Genomic DNA, 20,854 nt, shown 5'->3' with positions numbered 1-20,854 from the left:
CTCTGTAACTGTTCATTTATGACAACACTTCCCATTCTCCTATTTCTCTGTGAATTCCAGGATGTAAGGAAATAGTGTTTCCAGCACTTATAGACAGATGACTGGAAAGACATCAGTGACATAAAGTATGGATTGCAAAGATTTTTGGGTAAGATTTTTTCCTGAGTATTTCATGTGTTACAGTTCTTTAGACAGGCAAATTAAACATGACTGTTCAAACTGACAGGATTCAAAGCAGGTGTTTTAAAAATAAAGACAAGATGCTCATTTGACTTGACAACATGAAGTAGAAAACCCCGCAGAGGCAGTAACAGAATTCTGCCTCCACTTTTTTTCCTCCTTTCTCATTCACTTTTGCCATGGTTTTGTAATGTTGCTGTCAATATTCCAGCATTATATTGATATAATATATTGACTGAAATTAGAATATTGACAGCAACATTACAAAACCATGACAACATTTCAATATCTAACAGCTGAGAGTGGAATTTTGCCTGCAACAGCTCCAGTTAATCCAAAATCTCATTTTATCTCCAACATGGCCTCCATTTTGAGAAACAAGTGCACCCATGTAGGATATCATGTTATTATTAAAGACTGTGTACCCTGTACATAACTTCTACTCATGTTTAAAAGAAAGTAAACAGCAAACAGAATGGAAACCAGGAAATATTTCTATTGCATTGATCTATATGGCTCAACAACAGAATCGGTAGACATACATATGTGTAACTTTTTTTACAGTGGATTTACACTGATATAAGTCATTTGGCAAGTGATGTTGACTTTGGAGCCTTGATCCTAAAAATGAAATAAAGTTGATGGCATCAGCATGGCAAAGCATTTGGGATATTGTGTTTCTCAGTGGTTCTACAAATAAAAAGTAGTATTTCCTATTCCAGTAGAGTAACTAGAAGCATGAAGTAATATACACACAATTTCTGCTAGTTCTACAAAGAAATAATGATGAACAGCACTGATGAACAGCTCCAAATATTTTCAGAATTATCTAATCATGGTCAGAAGTAGAGAAATTGAAGTCAAACTTTTTTTATACTAGTAGTGAATACTGTACATTTCCACATATATGAGGGAAGCTTCAAAAGTAATGCCTCCTATTTTATTATGCTGGCACATGACATCAGAGGTGGATGATAGTGGTATGGTAGAAGAGGTTGAACCTTCCCACCAATAATCGCTGGCATTTTATAGCTGCGTGACAGATGGCAACAGAGAGGCAGCCACGCAAAACGGTGTCTGATATAGAAGAGAGTATGAAGGAAAGCCCTATCACTGAATTCCTCCACGTGGAAAAAACGGAACTCCCTGACATTCATGGATGCTTGCTAAACATTTACAGAAACCAAACATGTGTTAGATCCACACCAAATATTGGGTGGTATGTTTCAGCAGTGATGGCAGTGCCAGTGGATCACTTCTATACATGAAGATTTTCATGAGTATAGCATACAGGCTCCTGATCATCACTGGTGAAAATGCAGAGCAGTGCTGCTTATGGCCATGTAGAAAAAATGCATTTTGTAGCTGAGAATTTACTCTTTCAAAGAGTGTTACTGTGCTCTTTATATCTGTTGTAGCTTCAATGGTAATAAATATGATGCATTACTTTTGGAGCAACCTAGATATAAGATTAAAATTTATCTCTATTGCACATACCAGAGCATACTTTCCAAACACAAAACTAATAATGAAAGATAAAAGAAATACTGTTTTCAAAAGTAACAAACCCTACATTTTTTGCATTTATGTCAATTAGCATGCACTGTAGCCCACGGATTACAAATGTTTCTTGTAATCACCTAATTTTAAATTATCACAAAATTTCTACTAAGGGCACTAAATACAACTCTGTAAAACAATCAAGCCAAGAACATATGAATTGTCATCTAACCAATTATTTATTGAAAATTAATAGGTCATGTAAAAAAAAAAATGCAAGTACTAAGTTGCTGCAACTAATTTCCACATAAATACCATGTTCAGAGGATCTAAACCTAATGTGCACAGCATCCACTTGTGGAAAAAAACCAAAAAACAGACTCTCATTATGCTTCTCTAAAATGGAGGCTCTCAGAGCACCTAAGTAAATGACTAACATCTCAGTCATTCTAAATACAGTATTCCTGCCCTTCTTCAATGGTTTGACATTTGTTGTTGAACTACTTTTATATTACACATTTGCTCATAATTTTACCTTTTCAGACCTGTAATTATGTCTATTACCAAAATGGCCAGAGTCTTTGGAAAGAAATCCAAACAATCTCAATGAATTTCTTAAGAAAATAGCAAAGATGTCTTTTATAATAATTTCTATTCTATATAAGCAATGAAGCAAAATAATCACAAAAACAAGCATTAAAAAGATTATCAGTGATAAAAGCTGCTTTAATCATTTGGGGGTATTCAGAAATGATTTAAAAATTAAACAAAACCTGTGAGAAAGAACTTATAATGAGAACTTGTCAAAAATTAAAAACAGAGTAGAAGAAAGTTTTTAATTGTACAGTATATTTTATCTTCTATCAATCACTGTTAAAGTAATTTCAGAGTTTAATAAGCAGATATTTACCTGCTGGAACAAGACAATCTTTCCAGTCAAAATATCCTGCGTAAATGCCAGGTTCTAATGATCCAACTATGGGATCTGCCTTGGATTCAATGTACATTTCAAACAGTCTCTGATCCAACTCTTTCAATGATTCCATACTAACCTAAGCAAAAAAACAAATAAAAAAAGGTTATTAATTACAAATATTAAATCATATACCCTAAAACCTTAGAACATTGTCTTTAATTTTCCCTATCAAGTAGGGATACTTTTCAGTGCATAAAGTATATAAAAAGCACAAAATCCCACAAAATCGTTTAATTCCAATTAATATACAAGCTTTTTCTGATTGTGCTCAGCATGAAGAATTTTTGGGAAAGATCTAAGAAATAACAAAGCAGGCAGATCATTCCATAACTGACTACTGGCATAAGTTTTTTCTGTCTGTTAGGATGCCTTGATCTTGCATCAAGTAAACAACTGAACATAGAATATATATGTAGAACATATGCATAATAATTTCCATTATAAAACATGAAGATTTCATTAGAATACTTGAAATCTACCAACTGAAGCATTACAATTTCTTGTTATAGATTCATCATCTGAAGATGTATATATTAAGGAGCCACTGACTTCTGAAAACCTATGTGAACTTCCCCACTCCAAGGCATCTTCATATAACATGCATAAGCTGCAGCTCACAAACACCTATGGTATTATTCTGTTAAGAGCTCTCAATGGAGTTTTTTAGTACTTTACACAGCTTAACTACACTGGAAGCTAATGGAATACACAGAATTTGTTCACTGAATCTGAAAAACTTTACATCCTACACAGATCAACTTTATTAACCACTGCAGCCCCTCTGTAGTTATATCTTCTAAAACAATTCTGGAATACATTGCATACCATAAAACGTTCCAACTTCATATGGCAATAAGTGCTAAATGCAAATACAATATACTGAAAAAATCGTGTGACATTTGGTTAAATGTATTTATGTCTGAGTAAGAGCTTTTCAACTACTGCTCATTTTCTTCACGCACTGGGTAAAAAATCAAAACAACAGATTAATATAATTGCATAATTTACAGAAGTTAAGGGATTGTAAAGGCAAGGATGCAGGCAGGGCTCCAGATCAAACAGGCAATTCAGAAAAGGAAAGAAAGAAAGAAAGAAAGGAAAAATAGCAACTCTTTATCATTCCTTTCTCCATGAAAGACAGGCAAAAGGTTTAATTCAATAAACTGCAGAATAAGGGATGAAGTTTCTTCACTACGTGGATAGCTCTAAACTGTGTTCTCTGGCATACCTATGCACTACCAAGTTAGGAGAAAAGGAAACAGCAATTTCTGTGTCAGGAAGGGAGATACAACTTCAGGAATGAGATCATGAGTTCAGGGGAAAGCAGAGGTATTACTGAGGTCAAAGAATCTGCTAAGTTCAGAAAAGTTCAGGTGGTTAATCTGTTGACCAGGAACAATTTAGACACCATAACTCTCTTGATTTTCTTCTGGCAAACCTCCTTTTATTTGTCATGAAAAGACCTACATACTGAAGACGGGATTTTCATTAGGCACTGAGAATTTAGCCCTAACTGAAGATCAAGTCAAGTATTTCCTCTACTTCCTCTTCTCTCCCACAGCCTGTTAAAATTTGAAAGAGAACACATTCAAAAATGTTGAGCAATCTCACTAAACTTTATTTTCTCCCTTAGTGAAAAAACATATACGAGGAAGGAGTTTCAAGAGATTTTCCCCTTCAATTCCTTTTGATTAGGGAGAGTGAATAAATATCCACAGGCCGTTCCTATTAGCCTCTGAGGCTAATTCCTAGACTCTCTTAAATTTAATGAAGATTTCAAAAAAATTGCCATCTTAAGATGAGAAATATCTGATTATTCAATGCCTCACATCTAGCATTGCTGATTGACACATATCAGACATGTAGCACAGCATCAATCACTATTTTCAAAGGGTGAACAGAGATTTGAAATTAACCTGTGACTGCAACATTTGAATTCTGTCATTTACGAGCCTACCAGATACAGCCACATCAAAGTAATGCGTTTCAGTAAAGACAGAGTGTTGAATACATAAGAGGCGTCTCATTTTCCTGTATAGTCAACACAAACTGTAAGTAGCTCAACTCTTAATTGTCTCAGCAGGAATGAATGATGACATACAGAATAATTTCAATTATCTGCTACCAATACAAGTGTTGTATCAACACCACATAAGTGCTATCAAAAATATCCTCTGGTTGGAAGTGTTTTTTAATTTCTGTGGCTGAACAGGACAAAGCACATACAGTATGGTATAAGTATCAGTTTGAGTGAAATATTTTACTCTATACCGGAAGAGGTAACATTTTACTAACAGTCAACAAATGTTTCTGGAAATAAAAAAACTTTATGGCTCTAAGGAGTAAGCAAAAAAACATTTCTCATTAAAAAAATGATTAATCTTTACAAAAAGGCAGGGAAATGAGACAGCTACTGCCGCCCACTTTGACATTTTCATTCTTCGAAAAGAAAGAAAAGGAAAAAACAAACACAACAAAAAACTGAACTAGTTTACGAACAACAGCTATCAGTAATGCAGATTGCCAGATGAAATAATTTATCAAGTGTATTTCTCAGATAATGATCTTTTACTCTCTGCATTAAGAAAACACTGACATTAAACTGCTTTACTAAGAAATCTGATAAGCTTTGCCAGGGAACATACAAAAACCTGAGTAAGAGGTCACATTTATTTTCTACACTAGCTATATAAGCATTATAAGAATGCATACAAATATATCATCACCGCTGTGTCCTTCAAGTGATGCTTGTAGTTCCACACATTGGTAGAAGGCTCACTAAAGAGTCATTTGGGATATCTGAACGCTTAATTCCCAAAGAAAGCAAAACAAGTACAAACTGATTACTTCAAGCAGTGATACTTCAACCCTGTGTTCCCACTTACTTGAGTTATTTTATCAACGCCTTGAAAGCCATGTTTTTCAAAGTGTTCAGCTATGTTTAGGAAGGTATGACGTTCCAGATAGCGACAGTTACTGAGTGCAATTAAAACTCTTTGTTCCTAAAAATTTATTTTAAAAGAGAAAGAGGACAACAGTGAGAAAACAAGAAGTATCGACATGATCAATAATCTTAGTGTGTACTATCATATTGACACCATGTGTAGTAGGCATGCCCATAAATAAAATGAACTTAAGTAATATTTCTGTCAACAAAACATCGATAATTGAGTGAATATCAGGTGTAATGAATGAACATATATGGTTTTTCTTCTAGGATTCAGAGCATTCACTGGAATAACAGTGACTAATTCAGAACTGTGGTTAAGCCTTATTTACAGAAATTAGGTTTGGACAACTCAGGAAGTGGTTTTTAGCTTTTACTGTTTCAAGAAATTTACTGATGACCATTGTAGAAATATAACTGAAGATCATCATCACATGAAGCTGGCTAAAACATGGGAAACAAAACAGGTACTGAACAAATGCATCCACCCATTCTAAAATACCAGAAGATTTTGTAGTAGTTGATAAAATTTCAGCAGTTTAAAAAATTCTAGGTAGTTATAACTTTCATATACATACAAGAAGATTAAAACACACTGGAGTTGAGATACCAGAATTGCCTTTCCCTGGCTTTGTTGCAGTAAGGTGTAATTTCCAAAGAGGAGACAACCAAACAAAAAGATACAACTGCTATTTCAATAATTTGATTTTCTCTCTTCCCTTTTGTTCCCACCAATGGACAAATAACTTTCAATCTCAGATGGCAATTCTGAATCAACAATGGCAAATATTTTGAAAACAAAATTATTTGGTAATGACATCACCGTAATCACAGTGGAGATCTCATAAAAAGTTGTGTTGACTTTCAGACTCAGAAAAATTCCTGACAGTTTTGTCTTCCAGTAATACAATGACTGATACTGAGATGTGCAGTTGCTTACTACTTGACATGTTAGTCTGTTGGTATACAACAGACTCATTATTTTTTTCTATTCTCATCATTCCGTTAGAAGAGATGGTGTTCTGTGATTTATAGAAGAAAATAAATGCGGTGTAATTGAAGTCCTAAATAATGTTTTAGTTTATTGATATAAACAGGAAAAACAACAACACAACAACAGCCATTTCAGTGACACGTGGGAGCAAGGCTGGAACGGCCATGAACTCCACCAGCAATTTATGTCAAAATCCATGTATTTTAAGTACGAAAGATACATGTTATTATAGTCTACAATTCAGATAATTTAGCTCGATTTTGCAATCTGAAATTGTTTATTGCAGTGGTAATGCATACAGCTCTTATAAATGTGGTAAAGCTTCTGACATTTAATCCCGTACCAAGTCACACTGACCTCAAAAGAGGAATTTGTTAGGCTTCTTGCTGGGATTAGTGCAAAGAATATAAACTTTTTGATATCTTAACAAAGTCTCAACCGAAATACAGAAATAATCAACACTACCATCAGCAAAGAAAGTTTTTGGCAAAAATTATATTGCTCAATATCAATAACTCCATGTATTTAAAAAAAGTAACTGATGACCAGAATAGTTCTTATCATTTAAAACATGCTGATTAATCAAAACACAAGCCCTCAGCTCTTTGAGCACTAGGGCTATTTTCACTGATTTCAATGATACCATTTTAGTTTCTTAATTATTTAATAATATTAATTAAAGGTACTATGGAAAGATACCATGGACAGTGGTATCTTTAAAATATTTATATTTTAAATATATTTAAAATACCCTTACATTCAAGCATTATATCCATATAGTTTTTGTATGTACGTATACATATATATGTATATTTACACTAGAAAATGCCTCTCAAAAAATTGCTCTCAAAAAAGGAAACTAAAAAAATCTAAAACAATTTAAAAAAGAAAAGGAAAGATAAAAAGAACCATACTGCTGGAATTTTGAGAAGTACTGAGTTTCACATCAACTTGTAAAAACAGAAGTCAGAACTTACTGAAGTAAGACTGGAGTCCTCATGTATACTTCCAAACAAATCCGGAGATGAAACATCAACTGAAAGACTAGGAATATTGTTTAAAATGAGTTGCATAAGTGATTTGACTACCTGACATATGGTGAATGCAACGAACAAACTGTAACCACAGAATGGTATTTTACTGAATAATCCCTCACAGCAGATAATAAAGTAGTCCATGAGAAGATGCTTAGAAATGCTGCAAGTTCTTTGTGGACAGCCAGTACAATTTTAGCTACAGACTTTTCTGAAAAGCATTTTCACTTTCTTTAGGTTCTCTGGTTTGCCACAGATTCTGATCTATTTTTACACTTACCCAGTCAACAGTGGCATCCAAATTGCAAAAGTGACATCAGAAACACAGTTAATTGCTCTCTTCCTAACACAAGTTGAAGGTACCAATATTTGCTATGTCTCAAGCATTTTGCTAAGAAATTATTTGAGCTCCTGGAAATTCAGACTATTCTGACAGTTTTGGTCTCCAAAACAAGTGGCTCATGAGCAACTATGGAACAAACTCCTATGAATTTAGCGGAAATACTAGAAGATCCATTCAAAATTGAAGAGAAGAAAAGCAGTGGCTTTGATACCATGAATAGACAGAGAAAAGGACAATTCATTTAATGGAAGGTCATGTCAAAAACAACACAAGATCTACAGCATGATACCAAGCCTTCCACTGAATAAACTTGTATAACAAATACCATCTTCATTATCTTGTGTAATACTTATCAGTTCACATCACTCAATATTTTGGAGTAAAATGTATCTGCTCATATTTCCAAGTCTCACTAGCCACATGCAAAAGTATTAATACATAAGTATCAATATGAAATATGTAATACCAGAAGGCACAAAACCACCACCTTTACCGCAATTTGATACTTGCACCCACAAATTCAAAACACTGTAAGTGGGTTATGTTTATTTTACTTACTGTGACGTATCTATGTCACCATCAGGCTTGGTACTCAACTGCTCCAAACAGTCTATGAAAACCTAAAAAACAAGAGAGCAAGACATTTCCTATTAGAATTGAAGGGGAAAAAAAAAAAAAGAATCTTAAATTTGCTACGGCAGTAGTCAGTAGAAAAGGAACAATCACTATTGCCTTCCACTTATTTACCTCGTGCCTTTTAAAGGTTTACTTTTAATTTTATGCATCACATCGATGATTGTAGCAAAAGAACAATTGTTATTTCCACCATATACGGCTAAAATCTCATTTGTGAAGAAAGCATTGCCAATAACTTTCAAGACATCAGTCTAAACAGTTTTTTGTTTTTTTTTAAAATGAAGTCCAATCTTTGCTTTGCCATAAGATTTCTTATTTGAGAATACTATAAAATTAATTCAGAAGCCTAAAGCATGCTATTACCAGATTTCAAATATATTTATTTTTAAATACTAAAGCTTACTGTAAAAAATATTGGTTTGCAATTAGAAGCTAGATCCTCAGCTGACAGAAATCAGCACTGCTCCCTTTATGACAGTATATTGACACTGACATCACAGCTCAGCAAGTGTCTCCATCATGATGACGGGGGTTCAGCAAAATACTTTGCTGAAGTATATAGCATATCTAGGGAAACAATGTACTACCATCAACTTAAGCTACTTTTTGGGAACTGGGCAGGATTCAAAGCATCTATTTTTGTTTGTTCACATTTGTTCACAATTTCATACTTCAAAATGTTTGAGTTACCTGAAGGATCCCAATGCTTAACTGGCACACATCTTCCTGTATTTTTTGCTGCTGGAACACCTGAAGAGAAAACACATTATTATAGCTTCATAAGGCTTACACTCATGGAAGGCCTGAATAAATGTGTACATACAGTGAAAACAAAATCATGGGAATGACTGCTGAGACACAGTACTTCCTCAGATATCAGTTCTGATTATTCTCCATTATATTCTTTCTTCCCATTCTTATAAGTCCAAATAAATAAGCACTTTCACAAGCATGAAAGCATGAAAACACTAGTGGCAAGGAAACTCCAGTACTTAGATACCAGGGTTGATGCACTGCAGAGTCTTTTGAATAATGATCAGTAAGGAACTCGACAAGCTAGTCATAAAATACAAAATAAGGGAGAGGAGAGCATATACACAGAATGGTCCAACGGGAGGAACCAAAATCCTAAAAGCTAGCAGCAGTGAAGAGAATACACCAAAAGTAAAAATTCTGTACCATTCTTTGAAAGTTCTTCATCCGAAACATAATAGTAATTTGCAGAAAAAGAAGAAAACTAGAAGTATATGTAAAAACTTACACTGGCCTCTCCAGGTTTGCAGTCCAGCACAGTTTTAAGAGATTGCAAGGAATGGACAATGCACTGTTCAAAATGGGAAGGCTGAAAGACAAATGACTTTTTAGCTTCTAGATAAGCATGTCATGTAAAACGAATACTGCAACAAGCAAATACATTAAAAAAACTCACATGCTGTATGGTTAAACTCTTTATTTTCAACTTACCCTATACCCCCTTGATTTAAGTTGGGATAGAATTTCACTTTAGATATATATTATCTCTACATTTTATTGCAGCAAAAATCTTCTACAAAGTGTAGACTGAAATGACTTTCACACATGAAGCTGAAGGAAAAAAAAACTGGCTTAGGGAACTGTTTTGTTTTTTTTTTTTTTTTTTTTTTTTTTTTTTTTTTTTTTTTTTTTTTTTTTTTTTAACTTCCAGATTTCCAGACCTGAAGTAAAAATGTCTTGGGGCATGTACCAATTTCACTTTGAAAGTGCAAATGAGTTCACAGCATCATAGTCATTAGTCAGTTTTTCTGGGCAATCTTTCTTTCTTCCCTGTTAAGTCACCCTGTTCTCTAAGACTGCCTGTTGGTATTAGGCAGAAAGCTTTTGTATCATGCAGATTGGTGTCACTGTTCTACGAAAGAGGGAAGTAATTCATACCTTTCAGTCAAAGAGATGGATGAAAAAGCTAAGCTGTGTAAACTGTGTAAACAGCAGATAGCTCATGGCATGTCACCCACTTAAGGCTTAGGAGTAAGCTGTATTTCTGTAAATGCTGGGATGGAGGCAGAACATGATTTTCAGCTTGACATCACTCTCATGTAAAATTTCTAAACATCTGTTTATTATTTTTCCCAATCGATTTAGAAGGAAAAGAACAGTGAAGTGCTGCTTTTGTATTTTGTCATCATAGAACACCACACCTCAGGAGAAGAAATCCATTCAGATACATTATTCTTTGCACATAATGAAACTGAGGAAAGCCGGCTCTCTGTCTTATTGTATTCTCTTACCTGCAGCAAGGTAAGAGAATTTTCCTATCTTCTTAAAATAGTTTCTGCCATAAACCTAACACATCTCCAAAGAGAGTGATTGGTCCCTGTTTGCACTGATTCATTTTTGCTATGGTGAACACTAGACTTATTATCTCATTATGAAAAAAACATAATCAACTGCCACCACTGTCATGTCCCAACCACTGCTTCAAGAGGGGGAATCTATGAAGATGCTGTGCACAAGGAATCCATGGCTAACTTCTAAATAGATAAAAAGCTGTTAAATGCTTATTAACAAAGCTTTTTTAGGATACAGCCAACATTAAAAATAATAATAATAAAAAAAAATCAGCAGAGGCTCTTTCCTCCTCATGTCCGTCCATTTCACAGATGCATAAAGTGAAAAACAGAAAAGTAAAGGGACTTGCCCAAGTCATTCACAACTGAAACCAAGATGAGAAGCTACAAATCTGGTTATAACACTCAAATTCTCAACAACATCCCTTCCTGCAATATGTATATTGTGACTGCTTCATGCCCTCCTACTCAACTTTGAACACGTATTTATAGAAGCAAACAAGAAAAACTAGAAAAAGTCTGTGGAGCATTCCCTTAGATAACATACACAAAGCAATTCTCCCTCCCACAGGGCCTTTTTGCTTTCACAGGGTGTTTTTAAGTCACATCTACGAGGTGCTTGCTGTGTTTTAGCCATTACTCAATACTGTTTATTTCCAGAAAGCATCTCACTAGTTTATCTGAAATTGGTTTCAAGTCACTTGCTATGTGTAGGCAACCTCCCAAATTAGTTGCATCTCACTTCAATTTCTCGTTATAACAGAGAAGTGACCTATTTATTCGGCTAAAAACCAATTCCATGGAAGTGTGCCTACTAAGTTATGAAGCATCTTGATGTGAACTGAACTGGTTATGACCTTAAAAAGAATTCTTTACTCCAGTAAACCATCCCTAACATAAGATACTTAACAATTAAAGCTATTGTTGATTATATCAGCAAAATCATACTGAAGGTCAGCAGTAATTGTCCTGATACTCAAATAATCCTACTACAGGCAGTTAAGCTACAGATTTTCATGTCCAGATCTTATTTCTTGTCTCAATAGGTGGCATATATACAAAGCCTTTATTTATATGTATTTTTAATGCATAGTATCCCCCATACGCTGATACAGATGCATACAGATGAGTATGCATATGAAAAGAAAAAAAGTATATTATTTATTTTTAGGTTTATAATGTATTTTAGATCCAGTAATTTATCATAAACTGGCATATGCTGAACTGCTTTTGATTTTTTAAAAAATGAATACTGCAAACACAGATCTGGTTCTGAAAAATCTTACTGATAGTTGGGAAGAAAACACCACTTATTTATTTAAAAATAATAAGACGAAGGTTGCGTAGAAGTTACTAAAGGCTTTCTTTTAGCATACATAAAATAGCAGAAAGAAATAGAAATTGTACTTAGGTAAGAAGTAAATTCTCAACCATTTTATTCTCAGCTTTGAACTCACCCTAAACTGCAAAGTTTTATCTACTTTGTTCCTAAATTTCAATCACAGTAACTGAGCTCACTCAAGGAGTTTTTCAACACAAAATCTGCATTCAGTTACAGAACAACAGTGTGAGAAGGAATACATACACAATTCAATAGCTGAAGTGACAAAATCTCTAGGTTAATGGAAAGTGGTTATATTGTAGACAAAGAATTAACTTCTTACCTCTCCCTGTACAAGTGTGGGAAATACTAAATAGGAAATACTAAAAAACTCATCTTTTTACAGTTCTGAACCACTCCACTCCTCAAGTGAGAAAGGGCTGCTTTTGAAAGATGAGAAACTATGCATCTCAAAGACTAAAGACTGAGCTGTGTTCTCTGCCTCCTGTCGAACAAATGAGACCACTAGAATATCAAAACAAAGCTTTCATTTTGTTGGTAATGTGTCAATACTAAACAATTACCCCAAATAACTTCTCTGATAATTTTTGCAGACATAAGAAGCTACTTTATCCTATTGTTAACTTCACAAGCTCTCCTGCGCTTTAGAAACTATGACTATCGAGTAATACAATTTCTACGTAATGTTAAAATTCCTCTGACATAACAAAGTACAAACAAAAAAAGGAAGGATTCCTTGAAAAAGGAAGATAAAATAACTCTGTGTTTGGTGATGTGTGTACTGAGATTGCGTACAGTAACAGCTCAATTAAAAATATGGATTTTTAAACTTCCTGTAATTTCATATTTTCATAAGATACCAGTATGCACAAAGTCCAAACTTCCAATTTTCTGGAGTACAGACAGAACAGTTTCATTGCACTTCTTAAAAAATAAAAATAAAAATCTAGCAAAGAAAGTGGCTACAACACGCAAGTTTACCCACCAACGATGTCAAGCCTTCATTGTCAACAACCCAGTCTTCCTTTTCAGCTAGCCTCTTTATATCTGCAAGACAGAGAATGAAAGAAAAAAAAAAGGAGGTGTTAATTTTCATTATTAAAAACTCCTTGAACTTGAAAAGATAAACCACAGACACTGGGACAGCAATGACTAGGCATACAAGCACATAGCACTAAAGTCTAGAACTTTTCAGCCTTCTTAAATGACTAACCACGAAACATGCACATAGGACACTGGTGAAACCACACAGAGAAGCACATTTATGATACATGGCAAGAGTTGCATGAAGCCCACCTTTTACTGGAAAGCTTAAAATCCAGAGTGTTAAGAAAGCTCTGGATTTGTTTTTATTTTCTAAATTTTTAATCACAACAGAAAATGTTGTATTTAAGAACTGAAGTCACTAAACTATTACACTCCAGCTCCTACTTAAAAAATGACCAGACATACTGCTTGGCATTCCAGCAAAGACGAAACAGACAGCATATATACTCATAATTAACAACTACAAAGAAGCTCAAAATCACCACACAGGTTTAAGGGTGTATGGTGCTAAGCTTTCTTCAAAAATACATGAAATATATAACAAATTCCTCCGCTATCCAAAAGGTACCAATTTCAACAGGCTTACTGATCCTAACCCAGAGTTATGACAAAATATAAATCCAGAGCTCTTGTTCTGCAAACGAATTCCACTATGGACAAACTTAAAATGATGTAAAATAATTTCATTTTTTGGCTTAATTGACTTATAAACAGAAATCAGATAGAACTCTATAGTTCAGATGGGCAAAACCAGGTCAAAACGCACAGTGTCCCCATGGGCAACTAACTGCTCAGAACCATCTTATATCACAAAACATCCTTTTATATGAGGAATTATTTCAATGAATTACCATCTCTTCCTTAAGGCCAAGAAAGAGTGTAACTAATGCATGCTGAAGAGTATCTTTGCTACTCTAGATGCCTTAGCTGCTAATTTAAAAAGCTTGACAAAGTGGCAACATCCTGCAATTCCACATCTCATGGAAACAGTCTTATTGAGAATAAAATGTATTTAGAGATCGTAGAGAATAATGACTGATTCTTTATTTTAGCAAAGCACCAATTTAAACGGTACTTCTGTGGGGCATTAGATCACGCTGGTCAGCTTTTTTGTTGGCTTTTTTTTTTTTTTTTAAATTCAGATCTGAGCTAGCAAAAATATATACTAAAAAAACAATCAATCTAAAAAAAAACAACACAACCCCCCACCCCTCAACAACAACAACAATTAATTTCAGTGAAATAATTCACCATATTCCAGTCAAATACACTCATGTAAACTCCCTGTCTGATTTGGCATTCATCAGTCTGGGTTTCATGACCTTTATGACCAGTGAACGCACACGACAGAGAAAGAACAGAGATTGCTCTTGAGTGCTGTATATAAAATAACAAGAAAACCCTCTGTGTGGGCAGATTCATCCCACTTAAATAGCTAATGGTAGAATGATCTATCAATTGATCTGAATGACCCTATCAACTTATGACATGGAGTATGAGATTGAGCCTTACATTAATAGTCTCTGCAGCTCATAATTCAGATAGCTTATAGAGATTCAAGCTCGAGAAGAGCCCTTCAACTAATACAACATGGGTAGGTCTGAGACCAGTTTACATAGCCCAATGAGAATACCCATTAGTTGTTCTTTCATCGATTCTCTAAAAACAACAGTTTCTCCAAGGGTCCAACTAATCCAGTCTTGTCTAAAAAAATAATCTATGAGTAAGTAACTCACAGAGATCAATATCTTCATATTTCAAGTAAAATCTTAAACAGTGATAATACTTGCCCCACAGAGTGTAAGAAAGACAATCAGTACACCAGTATGGCTAATATGCTTGGTATTAATGTAGGCAAAATAATATTAATGCTGAAGTGGGATTTAGTCAAATAAGAGACAAAAATACAATTAATATTAATGTTGTATAGAATAAATAATACAGACTTTCACACTTGTCACTGAAACTTTAAAAATTTGTTTAATGAATGTAGTCACCCACACTTAGCACTTTTAAGGCTTGAGTAAGATGCTTAGATTCATGTCAATTAAATAATGACAAAATGTATAATAGAGAAAAAATTGATTAAACTGTAAATTTAATTTGAGAAGGTTATTAAAATTGTTGTTTTAGCATTGAGGGTAATTAATCCCTCTTAGGAAAAAATGTTGAACTATTAGTCTGAACTTTTATTAAGAGGGAGATTTATTTCCGCAAGATTTACTTCACTTGAATTCAAGTTTCAGAATTAACTACGAGTTGATAAGATGAATTGCCTCTGATGCACACAGAATCACACTACAGAATGTATTATTGGCCTTTATGATTCTGACATTTATGACAAAAACTACGTACACTGTTGGAAGCACAAGGATTATATTGTTTATGTTGTAAATATGAGAATTACACTGTGGAAAAACCCACAACTAGAATATTCCACAAAGGGTTTTTTTTTTTGTTTGTTTGTTTTAAATTGGGCCGGGGGGGTATAAGGAAGACCAGGCAGAAGATAGGGGGTAAGAGCTGGACCAGGGGTTTTGGGGCAGAGGGCACTGCCTATTTAATTATTCACTCTGTGGAAGAACTCAAAAAAGAAAATAAGTGGTATTTCCAATACAGAAAAGTTGCATGATGAGATAAATCACTTGCATTATAAAACTGCCTCAGCTAAGAGAAGACAGATTTCAACTACAGCATCCATCCAATTAAGGGAAGAAAACATTCAGAATACAGAATTTTCTCAGAGTAGCAAAATATTTCAGTAATTCTTGTGAGATATTACAGAATTCACTGTCAATTAAACAACTGTAACAAACACAATTATTGTCTTGAATCTGGTTTGGTGAGCAGAGAGAGATGCAGTCTTTTATTACCTTCAGCTGTGTGTTGCAAAGTCACTATAATGCAACGTACTCGAAGGTCTAAAATAAGATCCTGGATGATCTGAAGCATATCATTAGGTATCTCAAGTGCAGTAAGAGACTCAGAGCTAAGCCTGGAAAGAAAAGAAAAGAAAAAAAATAACATGTAAACCTATAAGTCTTTTAAGCTGATAAAACTACACAAATCTTTTTAAACTGGCTGTCAATACAGTAGCTTCACCCATATTAAGCCTCTGAAAACTAGCTACCCCATTCATAAGTTTACTTATTTGCTTAATTCATAAACATGAAAATATAGATTTATTTTTCCTATAACATTAATGTCAATTCTTGCACTTTTCCTCCTGCCTTCCTGCAATGATCTTGTCCTTTAATCTAAGATTCCTTCTGCAGCAGAGGTACCTTCTTTTGCTATGTATGTATACAGCAAATCTTAGGTCTACAATGAGGATACTGAATTATAGTCTACCTGTATTAAACAATAACAGTCATCAATAAATGGTGATGTAGCCATGTGTCAGATCATGACGGTATACACAATACAAAATACAGCTACTGCCAAGTGAAGAGCGAATTCATTAACTATTTTGTTGCCAGCAGTGACTGGCCTTATACCACCAGACAGAGTAGCAGAAGATGGAAAGATTCACTTCTATTTTTCCCTTTAGAAATACCAATACAACAGCTCCTTACAAGAAATAGCATTTTAGCTTTTTAAAAAATGACTGTAGGCTACAGACTGTAGTAATGGGCACAAAGTAAAGTTTATTGTTTTTATTTATCTCCTGGGTGTCTGAGCAAGGACAACTCAAATGTAGTTGTTGTTTCCCCTGCTGTTAATACTGAACAAAGCTCAGACAGCAGATTTTGACTTCTATCAGTTCAACACAACTACTGAATTTGTAAATTTAATAAATCTGCATTATCTCAGTCATCGATGAAACACAGGGTTTAACAGACATCTGTGAGAAGTTTAAGCAACTTTACACTGCATAAAAGTACGTAGAGCTGATTCCATTCCCAAGTAAGCACAAAGCTTTCAACACCCTCACTTTTCCTTCTATAACTGACCCCAATGCAAATACCATTCTATACCTACAATGAGGCTGAAGTCTTGCAGGCAATAGCTTCACCTTATATTAAGCTCCAATTTGTCCTCTGGAACCTACTCAACCCAGGGAATGACAGAGTGTGATACAAAGAACAAAGCTGCATAACCACCCCCCTCTGTGCTTTATGATTTTCCAAATACAAACAAAAAACAATTGTTTGTGAAATGACTGAAAAGAGCAGGATCCTATCAGGCGCTTCAAGATGAAAATACGTTGGGAATTATAAAGATATGACCTAAGATACTACATAAGTTTGCAACTAGTAAGGTTTATTTGCAATACACAGATTATTCAGAAGAGTCTATCTGCTTTGTTGGTGTGAGCACCTGGGAAGTGCTAAAAATACTCAACAAAAGGTATGCAACATTGCGACTCATCTCTAGAAAGAATTAACTATGTATGAGTTAACATGTGTAAGATAATAAAGAAGGGTACGCTTAACTCTAATTTTCTTGTTATTGACTTTGAAACTTGCAGGTAAAAAGTACAGTGTCAAATCTAGGTATTACTTGAGTTTCCAAAAGCTAGTGATGATGCTTACATTCTCCATAGAGAAATGGAAGCAAATTCTGTACGTTTACTGAGACATTTTGAAATTGATGACACGCACACTAATAAGTTTATAAATAAACAATTATAAAAAGAATGACATCATGACATCACCTTTCATAAGACAGTTAAGAAAGTAAACAGTATCTTAAGAATCACACTATAGTAGAGGCATGTCATTTTTACCCATTTTGGCAGAAATGTGAAGATGGGAAGATGCTAATTGCAAAGCTTCCTAATAATTCTACTCTAAAGAATCAAATCCCACCTCATGTAAATTATTTAATCAAACTTCTACCTAGGTTCTCTGGGTAAAATAAAGAGATTATAATTACATAGTAAGACTATGAGACACCATGAATTAAACTTGGACTCAGAATCCTAAATCTTCCACAAGCATTTTTTTTGTGATTATATTTTTGAAAAGAAAATTAACTTTCTCAGTACTCAGAGTATTTAACAAAAAAAAGCAACCCACAAACCCAAAACAATACGTGCTAAAAAAAGTACACATTCTAGCAGTAACAACATATTGCAGGTCAACAGCTTCATTTACCTTACTGTCTGGATAACATGTGTTAGCCACTGGCCAGAAAGTTCAGATTTCATCTCCCAGCCACCATACTGTCTTGATTCTCCTTCTTTGAGGCTGAAGGGAAGCAAAGCTCCACGGATAAGTTTCTCCAGGGAATGCATAACTTCCTGAATCATTTTCTGTATCAGAATAAGGGAAAGCAAAATCAAACAAAAGACCTACCAGTATGCTTAAGCAGGAATGCATGTACTTGCTATATATAGCACCTTGTAACATTAGATTTACATAAGGCTCCTCATGCTAGAGAGTCTGGAAAGATGAGGTATAAGGGCACACATGATTTAAGAAATCTGGTTTTCAAGGTGGTGATGCTTAAGCATCCTGCTTGGAAGGGCAAGTGAAAGAAAGCAATGTTTCCTTGCCATAACATACCTTGAAATCATTTTGTCTTTGTCTAGCGTTTTTCTTTGATTTTTCCATTTGGCCAGATTTTTCAGCAGTCTGGTGAAAATGAGAAAATTGAAAAGTGTAAGTATCTCATAACCACTTTTAAAATAATTCTGAAAAAGGGGGGTTTCAATGTGAAGAAGTGAAAACCAATCACTGAGTTTGTGATGTAATTATAAAAACTAACTCACGCTATCTGAACAGGCAGAGACTATACCTGACAATGAACTTTACTTCCAGTTGGTCAGTGTGCTAATGTTTAGTTCCGAGGAACAACGTTTATTTGAAACAAAGCTGGAGATAAGTCCAAGAGCAGCTCATATAAGACAAACATCATAAAATTAAACTACTCTCATTGAAATGTTAATGAGAACTACAACATACATAGCCTAACTGTGCAACAGATTTCTATGAAGAAATTATATTCTCCGCATAGAAGCTACCCAGATAAGAATACTGACATGAAGTGACAGATGCTTTATGTAATGTGAGCAATTTGGAATTGCAATGTGTGTAGAAGATGGTATGCTTTTTAAAACTTAATTTTTTTTCTGCTCATGTGCCTATAGAAACAGTATTGTGCTGAAAATATTCTTGAGACAATTCAACTGACTGAAAAAGAGACACTGCAAAATAATCAGCATCTTCATGGACAGTTCACATTTCTGAAAATGGAGGAACATCAGCACACTTTGCATGAGACAGTTACAGTTGAAGAAAAACGTGGTTTGACTAATAGTCTTCCTGTTTGTAGTACAACTTTCTGTGGAGTCTACTGAGAAACAAAGCAAATTATAGAGAAAAAGCCATTCAAAATACCATGTTAAGTGTAGATACAGCTTTATACTTAGAAAATCTCCTATTTTATGTATGTACAGCAACATCTACTGGACAAAGAGTGCAATAACAAGACAATAGTTTATTCTCAGACTAAGTTTACTTTCAGATTATTAAACTAAAATACTATCATTTGAATTCCATCTATGTTACAGATTTTTAGGATAAAATAAGCATTTTGAATTGAAAATAAATTAGAGAAAAATAGAACCACAGAACTTAACAGTTTTGGAAAATAAAGCGCTATGAAACTGTTATACTCCAAAGCTGAACTCTAGAGTTTCAGACAAGGAGAACAAAGCTGAAGAATTACTGCTGTACATAATAACCATTTCCCTCTTGTAATGCCTGAAAAACAAAAAGAAACTGCACTCCTTTAAACCTCAAGTATCAAATTAAAATTCACACTCTTGCTGCTGGATTAAAGAACAACAAAAAGTCCAGAAATCTTTGATATGCCTTTTCTCAGTGGTTTTGCTGAAGATCAATCTTAATTCTTTCCTGCACAGACAGACCAAAACTATTTTGTGGTAAGACCAACGGTTACTACTCAGATACGCTATTTCACCTAGAATGATTCAAAGAACTACCCTTTTTAAACTGTTGAAAATATCACGTAAATCTTTAACTGACAGTATTGGAAGACACACGAGATAACCTTTCAGAAGTAAAAAAAAAAAAACAACAAACCTACCCAAAAAAACCTACAAACCAAACAAGAGAAAATAAATACAGCTTATTATTAATAAGTGGGGATTTTCTTTTAGATTCATCAAAGTCCATTGAAATGATCCTCTATACCATTTTCACAGGATTTTTCTCACAGAATATTAGCAGCAAAGATGACTGCTTCCAGAACGCCAAGTTTCAATAATGATAACAAACAACAAGAGACACGGTAAATATATTTCTTAAAAGACATATAAGACCTATATGGTTTCTTATAGAAAAAGATGTCAGGCTCAAGTCTTGAATGAGATGTGCTGACAGATTCTACTAGGTACCCTGGAATAAACCTTCCAAGTTATACCACTACATTCTCTTTGCTCCTCTCAGGTGACTTGTGGCAAGCAGATGCTCAAAAGGAACTGAGAACACAGTCCTTCCTCCTGTTTCCAAGAACAAATGGATCTTACATGCGGATGAAAATTGGTCCTATGTGTGACCAA

The 20,854-nt window shown here is 34.4% G+C and overlaps 1 protein-coding gene across 4 annotated transcripts in view; it reads right to left on the bottom strand.

Annotated features, from left to right (window-relative positions):
- EXOC2 (exocyst complex component 2) overlaps positions 1 to 20,854 on the bottom strand; it is a 121,256-nt gene that overhangs the window by 32,268 nt on the left and 68,134 nt on the right. For all 4 annotated transcript variants that reach the window (XM_015854490.2, XM_015854491.2, XM_015854493.2 and 1 more), the window contains exons 14-23: positions 18,834 to 18,902; positions 18,423 to 18,580; positions 16,197 to 16,318; positions 13,262 to 13,323; positions 9,872 to 9,952; positions 9,301 to 9,360; positions 8,533 to 8,594; positions 7,575 to 7,641; positions 5,542 to 5,658; positions 2,591 to 2,732 (exon numbers count right to left, since the gene is read on the bottom strand). In XM_015854490.2, coding sequence (XP_015709976.1) covers positions 2,591 to 2,732; positions 5,542 to 5,658; positions 7,575 to 7,641; positions 8,533 to 8,594; positions 9,301 to 9,360; positions 9,872 to 9,952; positions 13,262 to 13,323; positions 16,197 to 16,318; positions 18,423 to 18,580; positions 18,834 to 18,902 — 940 coding nt within the window. The remainder of the gene's footprint in view (positions 1 to 2,590; positions 2,733 to 5,541; positions 5,659 to 7,574; positions 7,642 to 8,532; positions 8,595 to 9,300; positions 9,361 to 9,871; positions 9,953 to 13,261; positions 13,324 to 16,196; positions 16,319 to 18,422; positions 18,581 to 18,833; positions 18,903 to 20,854) is intronic.

Source organism: Coturnix japonica, chromosome 2 (genome assembly GCF_001577835.2).
Source record: "Coturnix japonica isolate 7356 chromosome 2, Coturnix japonica 2.1, whole genome shotgun sequence".
Lineage (NCBI taxonomy): Eukaryota > Metazoa > Chordata > Aves > Galliformes > Phasianidae > Coturnix > Coturnix japonica.
This window is presented reverse-complemented; position numbering and strand designations above follow the sequence as displayed.